Source organism: Oncorhynchus keta, chromosome 1, assembly GCF_023373465.1.
Source record: "Oncorhynchus keta strain PuntledgeMale-10-30-2019 chromosome 1, Oket_V2, whole genome shotgun sequence".
In the NCBI taxonomy this organism is placed as follows: Eukaryota; Metazoa; Chordata; class Actinopteri; order Salmoniformes; family Salmonidae; genus Oncorhynchus; species Oncorhynchus keta.
The window spans coordinates 8,874,187-8,896,337 of NC_068421.1; the positions used below are offsets into that span (position 1 = coordinate 8,874,187).

Sequence of the window (22,151 nt, forward strand, 5' to 3'; positions counted from 1 at the left end):
GATATCAACTCTGATAACATGGTCTTATTAATGAAACCAAGGAGATCAACCCTGATAACATGGTCTTATTAATGAAACCAAGGATATCAACCCTGATAACATGGTCTTATTAATGAAACCAAGGATATCAACTCTGATAACATGGTCTTATTAATGAAACCAAGGACATCAGCTCTGATAACATGGTCTTTAACCTGTTAGATATTAATGAAACCAAGGACATCAGCTCTGATAACATGGTCTTTAACCTGTTAGATATTAATGAAACCAAGGACATCAACCCTGATAACATGGTCTTATTAATGAAACCAAGGATATCAACCCTGATAACATGGTCTTTAACCTGTTAGATATTAATGAAACCAAGGACATCAACCCTGATAACATGGTCTTTAACCTGTTAGATATTAATGAAACCAAGGACATCAGCTCTGATAACATGGTCTTATTAATGAAACCAAGGACATCAACCCTGATAACATGGTCTTATTAATGAAACCAAGGATATCAACCCTGATAACATGGTCTTATTAATGAAACCAAGGACATCAGCTCTGATAACATGGTCTTATTAATGAAACCAAGGACATCAGCTCTGATAACATGGTCTTATTAATGAAACCAAGGACATCAACCCTGATAACATGGTCTTATTAATGAAACCAAGGATATCAACCCTGATAACATGGTCTTATTAATGAAACCAAGGACATCAGCTCTGATAACATGGTCTTATTAATGAAACCAAGGACATCAGCTCTGATAACATGGTCTTTAACCTGTTAGATATTAATGAAACCAAGGACATCAACTCTGATAACATGGTCTTATTAATGAAACCAAGGACATCAGCTCTGATAACATGGTCTTTAACCTGTTAGATATTAATGAAACCAAGGACATCAGCTCTGATAACATGGTCTTATTAATGAAGATAAAGATAAATATAATAATTGCGTTGATGCAAATTCAAATTTCCTGAAATGTACCTGAAATTTGTCATTTACTATTATGTTAAGCAATTTAACAACCTAATATAGCAATTTATCTACTTCCAAAATAAGCTTATTTAAAAAAAAAACTTTTTATTTTCATTTGATCGTTTGCTGTCTTCCTAAAAAAAAATCACTACCACCTTGTTCATTATCCGTCTCCTTGTTATAATGCTGTTCACCGCCTTGTTCATTATCCGTCTCCTTGTTAATAATGCTGTTCACCACCTTGTTCATTATCCGTCTCCTTGTTATAATGCTGTTCACCGCCTTGTTCATTATCCGTCTCCTTGTTAATAATGCTGTTCACCGCCTTGTTCATTATCCGTCTCCTTGTTAATAATGCTGTTCACCGCCTTGTTCATTATCCGTCTCCTTGTTAATAATGCTGTTCACCGCCTTGTTCATTATCCGTCTCCTTGTTAATAATGCTGTTCACCACCTTGTTCATTATCCGTCTCCTTGTTAATAATGCTGTTCACCGCCTTGTTCATTATCCGTCTCCTTGTTAATAATGCTGTTCACCACCATGTTCATTATCCATCTCCTTGTTATAATGCTGTTCACCGCCTTGTTCATTATCCGTCTCCTTGTTATAATGCTGTTCACCACCTTGTTCATTATCCGTCTCCTTGTTATAATGCTGTTCACCGCCTTGTTCATTATCCGTCTCCTTGTTAATAATGCTGTTCACCGCCTTGTTCATTATCCGTCTCCTTGTTATAATGCTGTTCACCGCCTTGTTCATTATCCGTCTCCTTGTTAATAATGCTGTTCACCGCCTTGTTCATTATCCGTCTCCTTGTTATAATGCTGTTCACCGCCTTGTTCATTATCCGTCTCCTTGTTATAATGCTGTTCACCACCTTGTTCATTATCCGTCTCCTTGTTATAATGCTGTTCACCACCTTGTTCATTATCCGTCTCCTTGTTATAATGCTGTTCACCACCTTGTTCATTATCCGTCTCCTTGTTATAATGCTGTTCACCACCTTGTTCATTATCCGTCTCCTTGTTATAATGCTGGTCACCACCTTGTTCATTATCCGTCTCCTTGTTATAATGCTGTTCACCACCTTGTTCATTATCCGTCTCCTTGTTAATAATGCTGTTCACCGCCTTGTTCATTATCCGTCTCCTTGTTAATAATGCTGTTCACCACCTTGTTCATTATCCGTCTCCTTGTTATAATGCTGTTCACCGCCTTGTTCATTATCCGTCTCCTTGTTATAATGCTGTTCACCACCTTGTTCATTATCCGTCTCCTTGTTATAATGCTGTTCACCGCCTTGTTCATTATCCGTCTCCTTGTTAATAATGCTGTTCACCGCCTTGTTCATTATCCGTCTCCTTGTTATAATGCTGTTCACCGCCTTGTTCATTATCCGTCTCCTTGTTAATAATGCTGTTCACCGCCTTGTTCATTATCCGTCTCCTTGTTATAATGCTGTTCACCGCCTTGTTCATTATCCGTCTCCTTGTTATAATGCTGTTCACCGCCTTGTTCATTATCCGTCTCCTTGTTATAATGCTGTTCACCGCCTTGTTCATTATCCGTCTCCTTGTTATAATGCTGTTCACCGCCTTGTTCATTATCCGTGTCCTTGTTATAATGCTGTTCACCACCTTGTTCATTATCCGTCTCCTTGTTAATAATGCTGTTCACCGCCTTGTTCATTATCCATCTCCTTGTTATAATGCTGTTCACCACCTTGTTCATTATCCGTCTCCTTGTTAATAATGCTGTTCACCACCTTGTTCATTATCCGTCTCCTTGTTATAATGCTGTTCACCACCTTGTTCATTATCCGTCTCCTTGTTAATAATGCTGTTCACCGCCTTGTTCATTATCCGTCTCCTTGTTATAATGCTGTTCACCGCCTTGTTCACTATCCGTCTCCTTGTTATAATGCTGTTCACCACCTTGTTCATTATCCGTCTCCTTGTTATAATGCTGTTCACCGCCTTGTTCATTATCCGTCTCCTTGTTATAATGCTGTTCACCGCCTTGTTCATTATCCGTCTCCTTGTTATAATGCTGTTCACCGCCTTGTTCATTATCCGTCTCCTTGTTATAATGCTGTTCACCGCCTTGTTCATTATCCGTCTCCTTGTTAATAATGCTGTTCACCTCCTTGTTCATTATCCGTCTCCTTGTTAATAATGCTGTTCACCGCCTTGTTCATTATCCGTCTCCTTGTTATAATGCTGTTCACCACCTTGTTCATTATCCGTCTCCTTGTTAATAATGCTGTTCACCGCCTTGTTCATTATCCGTCTCATTGTTATAATGCTGTTCACTCGCCTTGTTCATTATTCGTCTCCTTGTTATAATGCTTTTCACTCGCCTTGTTCATTATCCGTCTCCTTGTTATAATGCTGTTCACCGCCTTGTTCATTATCCGTCTCCTTGTTATAATGCTGTTCACCACCTTGTTCATTATCCGTCTCCTTGTTATAATGCTGTTCACCGCCTTGTTCATTATCCGTCTCCTTGTTATAATGCTGTTCACTCGCCTTGTTCATTATCCGTCTCCTTGTTATAATGCTGTTCACCACCTTGTTCATTATCCGTCTCCTTGTTATAATGCTGTTCACCACCTTGTTCATTATCCGTCTCCTTGTTATAATGCTGTTCACCGCCTTGTTCATTATCCGTCTCCTTGTTATAATGCTGTTCACCGCCTTGTTCATTATCCGTCTCCTTGTTATAATGCTGTTCACCACCTTGTTCATTATCCGTCTCCTTGTTATAATGCTGTTCACCGCCTTGTTCATTATCCGTCTCCTTGTTATAATGCTGTTCACCACTGTAGCGCATTAAGAGTGGGAGAAGGTGGGTCTATTTTTGTTCGTAAACATTTTAAATTCTCTGTAAGAGAGGAACTCACACTTAAATACTATAAAATTATTGTTGAATCTTTTTATTTTTCTAGAAATTCCCTCCTGTTACAACCTTTTTTATCTTTTAACCAGCAAAAAAAAACTACTTGGATACGTCCATCTGCCACCCGATTCTGACATTGGTAATTTAATTGATATCCTCGCATCCACCTTCCATTTGATTAATAATGAAGGTAACATGTGTTTTCTATTGGGTGATTTACAACATTACATTTACAGTGGGGCAAAAAAAGTATTTAGTCAGCCACCAATTGTGCAAGTTCTCCCAATTAAAAAGATGAGAAAGGCTTGTAATTTCCATCATAGGTACACTTCAACTATGACAGACAGAATGAGAAAGAAAAAAATCCAGAAAATCACATTTGTAGGATTTTTTATGAATTTATTTGCAAATTATGGTGGAAAATAAGTATGGTACCATTAATTCTCTATCAGATAGAGGTACTATACTCTTCACATAGATGAAACCTCATCTCTCAATAACTTCAAGCGAAGACTGGGGGTCAGCCTGATGTACCAAACTACTCAGTAATCTCCTCCATGAAGACTGGGGGTCAGCCTGATGAACCAAACTACTCAGTAATCTCCTGCATGAAGACTGGGGGTCAGCCTGATGAACCAAACTACTCAGTAATCTCCATGAAGGCTGTGGGTCAGCCTGAAGAACCAAACTATTCAGTAATCTCCTCCATGAAGACTGGGGGTCAGCCTGATGAACCAAACTACTCAGTAATCTCCATGAAGGCTGTGGGTCAGCCTGAAGAACCAAACTACTCAGTAATCTCCTCTATATAGTCTAACTCTCACATACTCACAAAGCATGTAGAGGTCTGTAATTTTTATCATAGGTACAGTACACTTCAACTGCGAGAGACGGAATCTAAAACAAAAATCCAGAAAATCACATTTGTATGATTTTTAAGTAATTAATTTACATATTATTGCATGACAATTAGAATTTGATCACCTACCAACCAGTAAGAATTCCGGCTCTCACAGACCTATTAGTTTTTCTTTAAAAAACCCTCCTGTTCTCCACTCATTACCTGTATTATTAACTGCACCTGTTTGAACTCGTTACCTGTATAAAAGACACCTGTCCACATACTCAATCAAACAGACTCTATCATCTCCACAATGGCCAAGATCAGAGAGCTGTCTAAGGACATCAGGGATAAAAATGTAGACCAGCACAAGGCTGGGATGGGCTACAGGACAATAGGCAAGCAGCTTGGTGAGAAGGCAACAACTGTTGGCGCAATTATTAGAAAATGTAAGGAGTTCAAGATGACTGTCAATTGCCCTCGGTCTGGGGCTCCATGCAAGATATCACCTCGTGGGGCATCAATGATCATGAGGAAGGTGAGGGATCAGCCCAGAACTACACGGCAGGACCTGGTCAATGACCTGAAGAGAGCTGGGACAACAGTCTCAAAGAAGTCTCACACTACGCCGTCATGGATTAAAATCCTGCAGCGCACGCAAGGTCCCCCTGCTCAAGCCAGCGCATGTCCAGGCCCGTCTGAAGTTTGCCAATGACCATCTGGATGATCCAGAGGAGGAATGGGAGAAGGTCATGTGGTCTGATGAGACAAAAATAGAGCTTTTTGGTCCAAACTCCACTCGCTGTGTTTGGAGGAAGAAGAAGGATTAGTACAACCCCAAGAACACCATCCCAACCGTGAAGCATGGAGGTGGAAACATCATTATTTGGGGATGCTTTTCTGCGAAGGGGACATGACGACGGCACCGTATTGAAGGGAGGATGGATAGGGCCATGTATCGCGAGATCTTGGCCAACAACCTCCTTCCCTTAGTAAGGGCGTTGAAGATGGGTCGTGGCTGGGTCTTCCAGCATGACAACGATCCAAAACACACAGCCAGCGCAACTAAGGAGTGGCTCCGTAAGAAGCATCTCAAGGTCCTGGAGTGGCCTAGACAGTCTCCAGACCTGAACCCAATAGAACATCTTTGGAGGGAGCTGAAAGTCCGTATTGACCAGCGACAGCCCTGAAACCTGAAGGATCTGGAGAAGGTCTGTATGGAGGAGTGGGCCAAAATCCCTGCTGCAGTGTGTGCAAACCTGGTCAAGAACTACAGGAAACGTATGATCTCTGTAATAGCAAACAAAGGTTTCTGTACCAAATATTAAGTTCTGCTTTTCTGATGTATCAAATACTTATGTCATGCAATAAAATGCAAATTAATTACTTAAAATCATACAATGTGATTTTCTGGATTTTTGTTTTAGATTCCGTCTCTCACAGTTGAAGTGTACCTATGATTAAAAAAATTACAGACCTCTACATGCTTTGTAAGTAGGAAAACCTGCAAAATCGGCAGTGTATCAAATACTTGTTCTCCCCACTGTCTGCATTTTTGGGTGTTGTGGTTTTCAAGCCCTTGGGCTTCCAACCTGCACACACATTTTATTATTGATTTGTTTTTATCGGTATTGTTGTTGATCACTTTTCTTTCTTTGGGGACAATGAATACAACTTAAATATAGGCCGAGACCTGCCCCTTATTTACGGGACTATCAATGAATACAACTTAAATATAGGCCGAGACCTGCCCCTTATATACGGATCTATCAATGAATACAACCTAAATATAGGCCGAGACCTGCCCCTTATTTACGGGACTATCAATGAATACAACTTAAATATAGGCGAGACCTGCCCCTTATTTACGGGACTATCAATGAATACAGTCTAAATATAGGCCGAGACCTGCCCCTTATTTACGGGACTATCAATGAATACAACTTAAATATAGGCTGAGACCTGCCCCTTATTTACGGGACTATCAATGAATACAACTTAAATATAGGCTGAGACCTGCCCCTTATTTACTGGACTATCAATGAATACAGTCTAAATATAGGCTGAGACCTGCCCCTTATTTACGGGACTATCAATGAATACAACTTAAATATAGGCCGAGACCTGCCCCTTATTTACGGGACTATCAATGAATACAACTTAAATATAGGCTGAGACCTGCCCCTTATTTACGGATCTATCAATGAATACAACTTAAATATAGGCCGAGACCTGCCCCTTATTTACGGGACTATCAATGAATACAGTCTAAATATAGGCCGAGACCTGCCCCTTATTTACGGATCTATCAATGAATACAACTTAAATATAGGCCGAGACCTGCCCCTTATTTACGGGACTATCAATGAATACAACTTAAATATAGGCCGAGACCTGCCCCTTATTTACGGGACTATCAATGAATACAGTCTAAATATAGGCCGAGACCTGCCCCTTATTTACGGATCTATCAATGAATACAACTTAAATATAGGCGAGACCTGCCCCTTATTTACGGGACTATCAATGAATACAACTTAAATATAGGCCGAGACCTGCCCCTTATTTACGGGACTATCAATGAATACAACTTAAATATAGGCCGAGACCTGCCCCTTATTTACGGGACTATCAATGAATACAACTTAAATATAGGCCGAGACCTGCCCCTTATTTACGGGACTATCAATGAATACAACTTAAATATAGGCCGAGACCTGCCCCTTATTTACGGGACTATCAATGAATACAACTTAAATATAGGCCGAGACCTGCCCCTTATTTACGGGACTATCAATGAATACAACTTAAATATAGGCGAGACCTGCCCCTTATTTACGGGACTATCAATGAATACAACTTAAATATAGGCCGAGACCTGCCCCTTATTTACGGGACTATCAATGAATACAACTTAAATATAGGCTGAGACCTGCCCCTTATTTACGGGACTATCAATGAATACAACTTAAATATAGGCCGAGACCTGCCCCTTATTTACGGGACTATCAATGAATACAACTTAAATATAGGCTGAGACCTGCCCCTTATTTACGGGACTATCAATGAATACAACTTAAATATAGGCCGAGACCTGCCCCTTATTTACGGGACTATCAATGAATACAACTTAAATATAGGCTGAGACCTGCCCCTTATTTACGGGACTATCAATGAATACAACTTAAATATAGGCTGAGACCTGCCCCTTATTTACGGGACTATCAATGAATACAACTTAAATATAGGCTGAGACCTGCCCCTTATTTACGGGACTATCAATGAATACAACTTAAATATAGGCTGAGACCTGCCCCTTATTTACGGGACTATCAATGAATACAGTCTAAATATATAGACCTGCCCCTTATTTACGGGACTATCAATGAATACAACTTAAATATAGGCTGAGACCTGCCCCTTATTTACGGGACTATCAATGAATACACCTCTCAAATATAGGCCGAGACCTGCCCCTTATTTACTGGACTATCAATGAATACAGTCTAAATATAGGCTGAGACCTGCCCCTTATTTACTGGACTATCAATGAATACAGTCTAAATATAGGCCGAGACCTGCCCCTTATTTACGGGACTATCAATGAATACAACTTAAATATAGGCTGAGACCTGCCCCTTATTTACTGGACTATCAATGAATACAGTCTAAATATAGGCTGAGACCTGCCCCTTATTTACGGGACTATCAATGAATACAACTTAAATATAGGCTGAGACCTGCCCCTTATTTACGGATCTATCAATGAATACAACTTAAATATAGGCTGAGACCTGCCCCTTATTTACGGGATCTATCAATGAATACAACTTAAATATAGGCTGAGACCTGCCCCTTATTTACGGGACTATCAATGAATACAGTCTAAATATAGGCCGAGACCTGCCCCTTATTTACGGATCTATCAATGAATACAACTTAAATATAGGCTGAGACCTGCCCCTTATATACGGATCTATCAATGAATACAGTCTAAATATAGGCTGAGACCTGCCCCTTATACGGATCTATCAATGAATACAGTCTAAATATAGGCTGAGACCTGCCCCTTATATACGGGACTATCAATGAATACACTTAAATATAGGCTGAGACCTGCCCCTTATATACGGGACTATCAATGAATACAACTTAAATATAGGCTGAGACCTGCCCCTTATTTACGGGACTATCAATGAATACAGTCTAAATATAGGCTGAGACCTGCCCCTTATATACGGGACTATCAATGAATACAACTTAAATATAGGCTGAGACCTGCCCCTTATTTACGGGACTATCAATGAATACAACTTAAATATAGGCTGAGACCTGCCCCTTATTTACGGGACTATCAATGAATACAACTTAAATATAGGCCGAGACCTGCCCCTTATTTACTGGACTATCAATGAATACAGTCTAAATATAGGCTGAGACCTGCCCCTTATTTACGGGACTATCAATGAATACAACTTAAATATAGGCCGAGACCTGCCCCTTATTTACGGGACTATCAATGAATACAACTTAAATATAGGCCGAGACCTGCCCCTTATTTACGGGACTATCAATGAATACAACTTAAATATAGGCCGAGACCTGCCCCTTATTTACGGGACTATCAATGAATACAGTCTAAATATAGGCCGAGACCTGCCCCTTATTTACGGGACTATCAATGAATACAACTTAAATATAGGCGAGACCTGCCCCTTATTTACGGGGAATACAACTTAAATATAGGCCGAGACCTGCCCCTTATTTACGGGACTATCAATGAATACAACTTAAATATAGGCCGAGACCTGCCCCCGGGACTATCAATGAATACAACTTAAATATACGGGAGACCTGCCCCTTATTTCGGGACTATCAATGAATACAGTCTAAATATAGGCCGAGACCTGCCCCTTATTTACGTGACTATCAATGAATACAACTTAAATATAGGCGAGACCTGCCCCTTATTTACGGGACTATCAATGAATACAGTCTAAATATAGGCCGAGACCTGCCCCTTATTTACGGGACTATCAATGAATACAACTTAAATATAGGCCGAGACCTGCCCCTTATTTACGGGACTATCAATGAATACAACTTAAATATAGGCCGAGACCTGCCCCTTATTTACGGGACTATCAATGAATACAGTCTAAATATAGGCCGAGACCTGCCCCTTATTTACGGGACTATCAATGAATACAACTTAAATATAGGCTGAGACCTGCCCCTTATTTACGGGACTATCAATGAATACAACTTAAATATAGGCCGAGACCTGCCCCTTATTTACGGGACTATCAATGAATACAATTTAAATATAGGCGAGACCTGCCCCTTATTTACGGGACTATCAATGAATACAACTTAAATATAGGCGAGACCTGCCCCTTATTTACGGGACTATCAATGAATACAACTTAAATATAGGCCGAGACCTGCCCCTTATTTACGGGACTATCAATGAATACAACTTAAATATAGGCTGAGACCTGCCCCTTATTTACGGGACTATCAATGAATACAACTTAAATATAGGCGAGACCTGCCCCTTATTTACGGGACTATCAATGAATACAACTTAAATATAGGCTGAGACCTGCCCCTTATTTACGGGACTATCAATGAATACAACTTAAATATAGAGACCTGCCCCTTATTTACGGGACTATCAATGAATACAACTTAAATATAGGCCGAGACCTGCCCCTTATTTACGGGACTATCAATGAATACAACTTAAATATAGGCCGAGACCTGCCCCTTATTTACGGGACTATCAATGAATACAACTTAATATAGGCCGAGACCTGTCCCTTATTTACGGGACTATCAATGAATACAACTTAAATATAGGCGAGACCTGCCCCTTATTTACGGGACTATCAATGAATACAACTTAAATATAGGCCGAGACCTGCCCCTTATTTACGGGACTATCAATGAATACAGTCTAAATATAGGCCGAGACCTGCCCCTTATTTACGGGACTATCAATGAATACAACTTAAATATAGGCCGAGACCTGCCCCTTATTTACGGGACTATCAATGAATACAACTTAAATATCGAGACCTGCCCCTTATTTACGGGACTATCAATGAATACAACTTAAATATAGGCGAGAGACCTACGGGACTATCAATGAATACAACTTAAATATTTACGGGACTATCAATGAATACAGTCTAAATATAGGCGAGACCTGCCCCCCGGGACTATCAATGAATACAGTTAAATATAGGCGAGACCTGCCCCTTATTTACGTGACTATCACAACTTAAATATATGAGACCTGCCCCACGGGACTATCAATGAATACAACTTAAATATAGGCCGAGACCTGCCCCTTATTTACGGGACTATCAATGAATACAACTTAAATATAGGCGAGACCTGCCCCTTATTTACGGGACTATCAATGAATACAGTCTAAATATAGGCCGAGACCTGCCCCTTATTTACGGGACTATCAATGAATACAACTTAAATATAGGCCGAGACGGGACTATCAATGAATACAGTCTAAATATAGGCGAGACGGGACTATCAATGAATACAACTTAAATATAGGCCGAGACCTGCCCCTTATTTACGGGACTATCAATGAATACAACTTAAATATAGGCCGAGACCTGCCCCTTATTTACGGGACTATCAATGAATACAACTTAAATATAGGCCGAGACCTGCCCCTTATTTACGGGACTATCAATGAATACAACTTAAATATAGGCCGAGACCTGCCCCTTATTTACGGGACTATCAATGAATACAACTTAAATATAGGCTGAGACCTGCCCCTTATTTGCAGGACTATCAATGAATACAACTTAAATATAGGCGAGACCTGCCCCTTATTTACGGGACTATCAATGAATACAACTTAAATATAGGCCGAGACCTGCCCCTTATTTACGGGACTATCAATGAATACAACTTAAATATAGGCCGAGACCTGCCCTTATTTACGGGACTATCAATGAATACAGTCTAAATATAGGCGAGACCTGCCCCTTATTTACGGGACTATCAATGGGAGACCTGCCCCTATTTACGGGACTATCAATGAATACAACTTAAATATAGGCCGAGACCTGCCCCTTATTTACGGGACTATCAATGAATACAACTTAAATATAGGCCGAGACCTGCCCCTTATTTACGGGACTATCAATGAATACAACTCTAAATATAGGCGAGACCTGCCCCTTATTTACGGGACTATCAATGAATACAACTTAAATATAGGCCAGACCTGCCCCTTATTTACGGATCTATCAATGAATACAACTTAAATATAGGCCGAGACCTGCCCCTTATTTACGGGACTATCAATGAATACAACTTAAATATAGGCTGAGACCTGCCCCTTATTTACGGGACTATCAATGAATACAGTCTAAATATAGGCCGAGACCTGCCCCTTATTTACGGGACTATCAATGAATACAGTCTAAATATAGGCCGAGACCTGCCCCTTATTTACGGGACTATCAATGAATACAACTTAAATATAGGCCGAGACCTGCCCCTTATTTACGGGACTATCAATGAATACAACTTAAATATAGGCCGAGACCTGCCCCTTATTTACGGGACTATCAATGACTTAAATATCGAGACCTGCCCCTTATTTACGGGACTATCAATGAATACAGTCTAAATATAGGCTGAGACCTGCCCCTTATTTACGGGACTATCAATGAATACAACTTAAATATAGGCGAGACCTGCCCCTTATTTACGGGACTATCAATGAATACAACTTAAATATCAGACCTGCCCCTTATTTACGGGACTATCAATGAATACAACTTAAATATAGGCCGAGACCTGCCCCTTATTTACGGGACTATCAATGAATACAACTTAAATATAGGCTGAGACCTGCCCCTTATTTATGGATCTATCAATGAATACAACTTAAATATAGGCCGAGACCTGCCCCTTATTTACGGGACTATCAATGAATACAACTTAAATATAGGCCGAGACCTGCCCCTTATTTACGGGACTATCAATGAATACAACTTAAATATAGGCCGAGACCTGCCCCTTATTTACGGGACTATCAATGAATACAACTTAAATATAGGCCGAGACCTGCAAGACTTCATTCCCTGCTAATGTGATTACTCTGTCACACAGTTGGGCTAATCTTCACATTTTGTTGAACATTTTGTAGGACGACTCTCTCTTTCTGCATATTGGATCACTTTCAATGAACTCTGTCAACTGTCTCTCTGGGATGGGCTTCTCTGGGACCAGACATGAGATCATCGCCGTATTTCCCAGCATGATGCTGTTCCATAATGAGGTCAATGGAGTGATGTACCGTGTCCCCGCCATGCTGTCCCTCTCCAGCTCCTTCCTGGCCTTCTGTGAGGAGATACTCAGCTCCTCAGACACCCAGGCTCACCTTCTGGTCATGCACAAGGGCACCTTCTACAGGAACTATGTAGAGGTTTGTACAGGTCACAGACTTAGGTTAGGACACAGTTATAACAGGTGTCCTAATACTTTCTCAAAGTTCTACCCTCCCTCCCTGCCTCTACCCTCCCTCCCTCCCTCCCTCCCTCCCTCCCTCCCTCCCTCCCTCCCTCCCTCCCTCCCTCCCTCCCTCCCTCCCTCCCTCCCTCCCTCCCTCCCTATCTCTACCCTCCCTCCCTCCCTCCCTGTCTCTACCCTCCCACCCTCCCCCTCCCTCCCTCCCTCCCTCCCTGTCTCCCTCCCACCCTCCCTCCCTCCCTCCCTCCCTCCCTCCCTCCCTCCCTCCCTCCCTCCCTCCCTCCCTCCCTCCCTGTCTCTACCCTCCCTCCCTCCACCCTCCCTCCCTCCCTGTCTCTTCCCTCCCTCCCTCCCTCCCTCCCTCCCTCCCTGTCTCCCTGTCTCTACCCTCCCTCCCTCCCTCCCTGTCTCTACCCTCCCCCCCCCCTCCCCTCCCTCCCTCCCTCCCTCCCTCCCTCCCTCCCTCCCTCCCTCCCTCCCTCCCTCCCTCCCTCCCTCCCTCCCTGTCTCTACCCTCCCTCCCTCCCTCCCTCCCTCCCTCCCTCCCTCCCTCCCTGTCTCCCTGTCTCCCTGTCTCTACCCTCCCTCCCTCCCTCCCTCCCTCCCTCCCTCCCTGTCTCCCTCCCTCCCTCCCTCCCTCCCTCCCTCCCTCCCCTCCCTCCCTGTCCTACCCTCCCTATCTCTACCCTCCCTCCCTCCTCCCTCCCTCCCTCCCTCCCTCCCTCCCTCCCTCCCTCCCTCCCTCCCTCCCTCCCTCCCTCCCTCCCTCCCTCCCTCCCTCCCTCCCTCCCTCCCTCCCTGTCTCTACCCTCCCTCCCTCCCTCCCTGTCTCTACCCTCCCTCCCTCCCTCCCTCCCTCCCTCCCTCCCTCCCTCCCTCCCTCCCTCCCCCTCCCTCCCCCTACCCTCCCTATCTCTACCCTCCCTCCCTCCCTCCCTCCCCCTGTCTCTACCCTCCCTCCCTCCCTCCCTGTCTCTACCCTCCCTATCTCTACCCTCCCTCCCTCCCTCCCTATCTCTACCCTCCCTCCCTCCCTATCTCTACCCTCCCTCCCTCCCTCCCTCCCTCCCTATCTCTACCCTCCCTCCCTCCCTCCCTCCCTATCTCTACCCTCCTACCCTCCCTCCCTCCCTGTCTCTACCCTCCCTATCTCTACCCTCCCTCCCTCCCTCCCTGTCTCTACCCTCCCGTTCCAGTTATTTCTGGATTGCTGTAAATGGCCATATACACCACTATATTCTCACAAACGTAACTTTGAATCTTTATTAAACCAACCATTCTTCCCCTTCAGTATTTGTGTACAGATTGGACTTTGCATGAAATGTGTATGTCGTGTGTGAGTTAATGTGTTTTTGTACAACATTTAGATCGTAAATGTATTTTATCTCATGTGACTGTATCAACCCATACGATACACACAAAGAACATTATATTTTTTTCATGCATATAATTGTCACACTCACTTTTATCTAAAAGCGCTCAGTCAAGTTGATTTCCTTTCTGGTGAAATGAATGAAGAAGGAAGGTACCGTTTGGAGAAGATTAGAGAAAGGGAAGTGAGAGCTCGACAGTAAGCTACGCTGAGGAAAACAATAACTTGACGGACACATTCGCCTGGATTGTCTCCTGTGGATGATTTTTAACATGATATTTGGAAAAACTCCCGAGGCAGTTTGGTTATCTAATGTCACACCAGACATTTTGTTTCAGAATGCTCTTCAACACAATGGGCTATCACAGAGGTGATGTGGGAACACTGCTGTTTATAGCCTATTAGACCTGCAACATTGTCTTAGTCAAAAGAGCCACTTATCCAAAGATGTTTTGAAGGCTTTCCTCTGGTCACAATCTGTCCAGGGGTTAACATCAGGCCAAGTTACATCTACAATTCAACAGGCTGGGGGAAAATAAATGACAAAATAATGTACATTGTTGTGCTTCTAGGCCAAGCTGACATCCAGTATTCTGTTATTCACCATCTGTGACATCTCCAAATGTGTAGAGGTTGCCGTGGGCGACTCCAAAGCACCCTGGGGGTGGGGCTTGCGATTGAGCACGTCTGTCAATCTTTTCCGGAACACCCTGCACAGGAACACATAGATCAGCGGGTCCAGACACACGTTAGTGGCACAGAGCCAGAGAGTGGTCTCCTTGGCAACGTAGAGCGCGTTCTGCGCCCAGCAGTGGTTGGCTGTTTTTCGGGTCTGGGTAAGAGTGTAGGGCACTCTGGCGAAATGAAAAGGGGCGAAACAAACGAAAAACACCACCACCACCACAAAGACTTTGGCCTTGGTCCTGCGGCTGGCCGCGTTGGAGCCACTACGCGAGGCTTTGTAGGACTCGTAGACTTTACGACTGATGAAAGTATAACACAGCAGCATCAGAGCCAGTGTTCCCCAAAACACCACCTGGGAAGAGGAGGAGAAAATGCATTGAACAACACAGGGACAATCTCTGTAAATACTGTCCCTTGGTTAGCCAGGTTAACATACTACCGCCAGGATACCATTCAGTGGAATGATGCCGACGTGCAAGAATGTAGCCCGTACCTGGCAGAAGTAGTTGAAGCCCTCGTGCCACAGCAGACCGGCCTGACCCTTTAGAGAGGTACACTTCAGCCGACCAGGAGAACCCGACGGTGTGCGGTCACTCAGAATGGTATTGGGCAGAGCCAGAGACACCATCACAGCCCAGACGGCCGCACTCAAGGCCTGTCCCACCCCGACCCTCTGGAGGGCGCACTTCCCGAAGGGCCTGACTATCTTGAGGTAGCGGTCCAGGCTGATGAGCCCCAGGAGCAGGATGCTGATGTACATGGTGGTGTAGAAGAGGACGGCGGAGTAGCGACAGTAGAACGCACGCAGACGCCAGGAGCCCACGTCGGTGTCCGCGAGGACCTTCACCGGGATGGACAGGGTCATCAGCAGGTCTGCCACCACCTGTTGACGGACAGGACGTCACGTCAGTCATCAGTCGTTATTGTTCAACCATTTCTGGCAGTCATGACTAAATTTGTTTATCACAGAAAATAAATGCTGGTTCCCTTACTACGTTCTTCAGGTAGACCACGAAGGTGGTGGTGCTACGGATGTTGAAGAAGATCCATGCAGCCAGGCAGTTGAGTACCAGCGCAAACAGGAAGAGGGCGCTGTAGAGACAGGGGAAGACCACCGCCGTCACGCTGGTGTCACGCACACACTTCAGAGACAGGTTTGATTGGCTGCCGTTCATCCTCACGCCCAGCAGTACTATGGAGAGAAAACAGAATAAAAATGATTGGATGAATAGTAAACAGTAAGGCCTCTATTTCCCCATAGCAACACAACATGCATTCACCAAAAAAGAGAGGGAGAGAGAGAGAGAAACAGAGAGAATAGAGTGAGAAAGAGAGAGCGATAGAGACAACCACTGCACCGAAGCAGAACCTGAGACAGAGCTGCATTTCCTGACAAAATGTAAAAAATAAAACAATTAGAGAGTGTCATTTCAATGACTTCTCTGATTAGGATAGGCTACCTGTCCTGATGGGGGAGGACGCAGAGAGCTGTGGGTTGGCTGTGCCCTGCCTCCCTACACCTCCACCCGGACAGCTGGTCTGGCCCGCGGGTGATCTACGAGGCCCCAGTTCCTACTCTGACCTGGCCTACCGGGAGCTGCCTTCAGCTGGGACACGTCAGACGTGGCCTGTCTTGTCTATGATGAGATCTCCTTCAGCATCTTCACCCTCTATGAGCTCATTAACAACCTGCCACACAGCCACCCACTAACACACAGCCACCTAGTAACACACAGCCACCTAGTAACACACAGCCACCTAGTAACACACAGCCACCCACTAACACACAGCCACCTAGTAACACACAGCCACCCACTAACACACAGCCACCTAGTAACACACAGCCACCCACTAACACACAGCCACCTAGTAACACACAGCCACCTAGTAACACACAGCCACCCACTAACACACAGCCACCTAGTAACACACAGCCACCCACTAACCCACAGCCACCTAGTGACACACAGCCACCCACTAACACACAGCCACCTAGTAACACACAGCCACCCACTAACCCACAGCCACCTAGTAACACACAGCCACCTAGTAGCCCACAGCCACCTAGTAACACACAGCCACCCACTAACCCACAGCCACCTAGTAACACACAGCCACCTAGTAGCCCACAGCCACCTAGTAACACACAGCCACCCAGTAACACACAGCCACCTAGTAACACACAGCCACCTAGTAACACACAGCCACCCACTAACACACAGCCACCTAGTAACACACAGCCACCCACTAACACACAGCCACCTAGTAACACACAGCCACCCACTAACACACAGCCACCTAGTAACACACAGCCACCTAGTAACACACAGCCACCCACTAACACACAGCCACCTAGTAACACACAGCCACCCACTAACCCACAGCCACCTAGTAACACACAGCCACCCACTAACACACAGCCACCTAGTAACACACAGCCACCCACTAACCCACAGCCACCTAGTAACACACAGCCACCTAGTAGCCCACAGCCACCTAGTAACACACAGCCACCCACTAACCCACAGCCACCTAGTAACACACAGCCACCTAGTAGCCCACAGCCACCTAGTAACACACAGCCACCCACTAACACACAGCCACCTAGTAACACACAGCCACCTAGTAACACACAGCCAACCACTAACACACAGCCACCTAGTAACACACAGCCACCTAGTAACACACAGCCAACCACTAACACACAGCCACCTAGTAACACACAGCCACCCACTAACACACAGCCTCCCAGCAACAGGAAATGTGGATTATAATTAATGGACATTTTTGTCGGGGTTGATACATTTTTTGTAAGGAAAAAGCTCTGTTGAAATGCAGTTATTTCTGGATTGCTGTAAATGGCCATAAACACCACTATATTCTCACAAACGTAACTTTGAATCTTTATTAAACCAATCATTCTTCCCCTTCAGTATTTGTGTACAGATTGGTCTTTGCATGTGTGCATGAGATGTGTGTGTGTTAATGTGCTTTTGTACAACATTTAGATCGTAAATTAACTTTAACTCATGACTGTATCGCCCCATACGATACACACAAAGAACATTATATTTTTTTCATGCATGTAATTGTCACACTCACTTTTATCTAAAAGCGCTCAGTCAAGTTGTTTTCCTTTCTGGTGAAATGAATGAAGAAGGAAGGTACAGTTTGGAGAAGATTAGAGAAAGGGAAGTGAGAGCTCAACAGTAAGCTACGCTGAGGAAAAAGACTGAATGACTTGGTGAGCAAAGTCTCAAGTCAAACTCTAACTTAGTCATCGTTTTTTTCCCCAATCAACGAAAGTCTGTTTCTAGACCTTCCAGTGAGTCCATAATAAACTACACCAGTTTAGTCCTGTCTACAGGAGCGATACAATCTATACCGATGATCGACAGTACATGAACAGTGGTGGTCTGTCTGTCCGTCCGTCCGTCCGTCCGTCCATGCCACTTTACACAGGGAATCCAAACCAGTTTAGAATGACACTCCGTGCAGTAACAGGTGCTATGGCAACCAAGGCACATTTTTTTTGAAAGTTGGAACCATTTAAGGGTTTGTAAGACTGATACTCAGAGGAGATGGATCCCTTTCAAATCGTGTTTCCACAACTTTATGAGAGATTTGAGTCAAATCCCTGAAAATACACTCAGTCCTTACATAAATGTGAATAGATTCAGTCTGGATCAGTGAATCGGTTCAGTCTGGATCAGTGAATCGATTCAGTCTGGATCAGTGAATCGATTCAGTCTGGATCAGTGAATCGATTCAGTCTGGATCAGTGAATCGATTCAGTCTGGATCAGTGAATCGATTCAGTCTGGATCAGTGAATCGATTCAGTCTGGATCAGTGAATCGATTCAGTCTGGATCAGTGAATCGATTCAGTCTGGATCAGTGAATCGATTCAGTCTGGATCAGTGAATCGATTCAGTCTGGATCAGTGAATCGATTCAGTCTGGATCAGTGAATCGATTCAGTCTGGATCAGCTCGCACACTGTACTTTAGAACAGTCCATGAAGAAGTAAATAGATTTTTATAAACAAGCTTGAATGTGTACTCTATCCCTGCGACAATTGCTATTCAATTGCTATGCAGAATTGTTATTGAACACTGTCAAACATATAAACGACATGAAATACGTGAATGAAAATGTCCTTACCCTCCTTTAAATGAAGCTTAGATTATTATGAAAGAAAGTCACTGGAAACGGACAATATGATGAACAGTCTTCGTTCTATATGAAGAAGTGAAATATCCCGCATTCAGCTGTTTTCCCTTCTAATCTTTCCACACCTACCAAACAACACGGTCTATTTGAGTGTACTGTGCAGTATGTGATGTTCTTTTTGTACGGGTGTTCTCTTTATAGAGGTAGGGGTTTTCTTGTCGCAATCCCAAGGACTTTGCCAGTCTTACGCTGTGTGTGAATGAGCCGGTCTCTCCTCTCTTCCTGTTTAATGGTCCACTGAGAGGTTGGAAGCCAAGTCTCCCGGGTGCCAGTGTACATCAGTTTCACTAGGTGTTGAGCGGCGATGCAGCAATCAGGACTCACTGCCTGACTGATATCTTAAGAGACCTCCGGGCCCCGGGCCGGACACCATCCACTCCTCCCCCCCTGGCCCAGTCCTCCCACCCCTTGCTCTTTATTGAGTTCAAACCCCTTTGCAATCAGAAGAGCAAAGAGGCTGTGGTTGTGAGCACACAGTGTGGTTTTGAGCAAGCAAAAAAACATCTCTGCTGATTGCATGACAGTGTGCAGGGCAGTGTGAATGACAGTGTGAATGACAGTGTGCAGGGCAGTGTGCAGGACAGTGTGAATGACAGTGTGAATGACAGTGTGAATGACAGTGTGCAGGGCAGTGTGAATGACAGTGTGAATGACAGTGTGAATGACAGTGTGAATGGCAGTGTGCAGGGCAGTGTGAATGACAGTGTGCAGGGCAGTGTGCAGGGCAGTGTGAATGACAGTGTGAATGACAGTGTGCAGGGCAGTGTGAATGACAGTGTCAGGGTAGTGTGAATGACAGTGGCAGGGCAGTGTGAATGACAGTGTGCAGGGCAGTGTGAATGACAGTGTCAGGGCAGTGTGAATGACAGTGTCAGGGCAGTGTGAATGACAGTGGCAGGGCAGTGTGAATGACAGTGTGAATGACAGTGTGCAGGGCAGTGTGAATGACAGTGTGAATGACAGTGTCAGGGCAGTGTGAATGACAGTGGCAGGGCAGTGTGAATGACAGTGTGAATGACAGTGTGCAGGGCAGTGTGAATGACAGTGTGCAGGGCAGTGTGAATGACAGTGTCAGGGCAGTGTGAATGACAGTGGCGGGGCAGTGTGAATGACAGTGTGAATGACAGTGGCAGGGCAGTGTGAATGACAGTGTGAATGACAGTGTGCAGGGCAGTGTGAATGACAGTGTGAATGACAGTGTGAATGACAATGTGCAGGGCAGTGTGAATGACAGTGTGAATGACAGTCTGAATGACAGTGTGAATGACAGTGTGAATGGCAGTGTGAATGGCAGTGTGCAGGGCAGTGTGCAGGACAGTGTGAATGACAGTGTGAATGACAGTGTGAATGACAGTGTGCAGGGCAGTGTGAATGACAGTGTGCAGGACAGTGTGAATGACAGTGTGCAGGGCAGTGTGAATGACAGTGTGAATGACAGTGTGCAGGGCAGTGTGAATGACAGTGTCAGGGTAGTGTGAATGACAGTGGCAGGGCAGTGTGAATGACAGTGTCAGGGCAGTGTGAATGACAGTGTCAGGGCAGTGTGAATGACAGTGTGAATGACAGTGGCAGGGCAGTGTGAATGACAGTGTCAGGGCAGTGTGAATGACAGTGGCAGGGCAGTGTGAATGACAGTGTGCAGGGCAGTGTGAATGACAGTGTCAGGGCAGTGTGAATGACAGTGGCAGGGCAGTGTGAATGACAGTGTGAATGACAGTGGCAGGGCAGTGTGAATGACAGTGTGAATGACAGTGTGAATGACAGTGTGAATGACAATGTGCAGGGCAGTGTGAATGACAGTGTGAATGACCGTGTGCAGGGCAGTGTGAATGACAGTGTGCAGGACAGTGTGAATGACAGTGTGCAGGGCAGTGTGAATGACAGTGTGCAGGGCAGTGTGAATGACAGTGTGCAGGGCAGTGTGCAGGACAGTGTGAATGACAGTGTGAATGACAGTGTGAATGAAAGTGTGCAGGGCAGTGTGAATGACAGTGTGAATGACAGTGTGCAGGGCAGTGTGAATGACAGTGTGAATGACAGTGTGCAGGGCAGTGTGAATGGCAGTGTGAATGACAGTGTGAATGGCAGTGTGAATGACAGTGTGAATGACAGTGTGAATGGCAGTGTGAATGGCAGTGTGCAGGGCAGTGTGAATGACAGTGTGAATGACAGTGTCAGGGCAGTGTGCATGACAGTGTGAATGACAGTGTGAATGGCAGTGTGAATGACAGTGTGCAGGGCAGTGTGAATGACAGTGTGAATGACAGTGTCAGGGCAGTGTGAATGACAGTGTGAATGACAGTGTGAATGACAGTGTGCAGGACAGTGTGCAGGACAGTGTCAGGGCAGGGTGAATGACAGTGTGCAGGGCAGTGTGAATGACAGTGTGCAGGACAGTGTGAATGACAGTGTGAATGACAGTGTGAATGAGAGTGTGCAGGGCAGTGTGAATGACAGTGTGAATGACAGTGTGCAGGGCAGTGTGAATGACAGTGTCAGGGCAGTGTGAATGACAGTGTGAATGACAGTGTGAATGACAGTGTGAATGACAATGTGAATGACAGTGTCAGGGCAGTGTGAATGACAGTGTGAATGACAGTGTCAGGGCAGTGTGAATGGCAGTGTGA

The 22,151-nt window shown here is 44.6% G+C and overlaps 2 protein-coding genes across 10 annotated transcripts; both read right to left on the bottom strand.

Moving 5' to 3' along the window:
• Window positions 1–14,478: 14,478 nt before the first annotated feature.
• Window positions 14,479–19,894, bottom strand: LOC118387770 (P2Y purinoceptor 13-like). Its single transcript, XM_035776505.2, has 4 exons — window positions 19,456–19,894; window positions 16,286–16,485; window positions 15,787–16,176; window positions 14,479–15,645 (listed from the first exon to the last, which is right to left on the bottom strand). Exons 2-4 carry the CDS (start codon window positions 16,466–16,468, stop codon window positions 15,178–15,180), a joined length of 1,041 nt encoding a protein of 346 aa, XP_035632398.1. The 5' UTR covers window positions 16,469–16,485; window positions 19,456–19,894; the 3' UTR covers window positions 14,479–15,177.
• Window positions 16,492–18,383, bottom strand: LOC127915094 (keratin, ultra high-sulfur matrix protein-like). 9 transcript variants are annotated; one of them, XM_052493945.1, is made up of 2 exons: window positions 17,898–18,383; window positions 16,492–17,609 (listed from the first exon to the last, which is right to left on the bottom strand). In XM_052493945.1, exons 1-2 carry the CDS (start codon window positions 18,211–18,213, stop codon window positions 16,975–16,977), a joined length of 951 nt encoding a protein of 316 aa, XP_052349905.1. In that variant the 5' UTR covers window positions 18,214–18,383; the 3' UTR covers window positions 16,492–16,974. The 9 variants fall into 9 exon arrangements, with proteins under 9 accessions (XP_052349905.1, XP_052349791.1, XP_052349737.1 ...); XM_052493831.1 differs by having other exon boundaries at window positions 16,492–17,591; window positions 17,862–18,383; XM_052493777.1 differs by having other exon boundaries at window positions 16,492–17,645; window positions 17,862–18,383.
• Window positions 19,895–22,151: the final 2,257 nt, after the last annotated feature.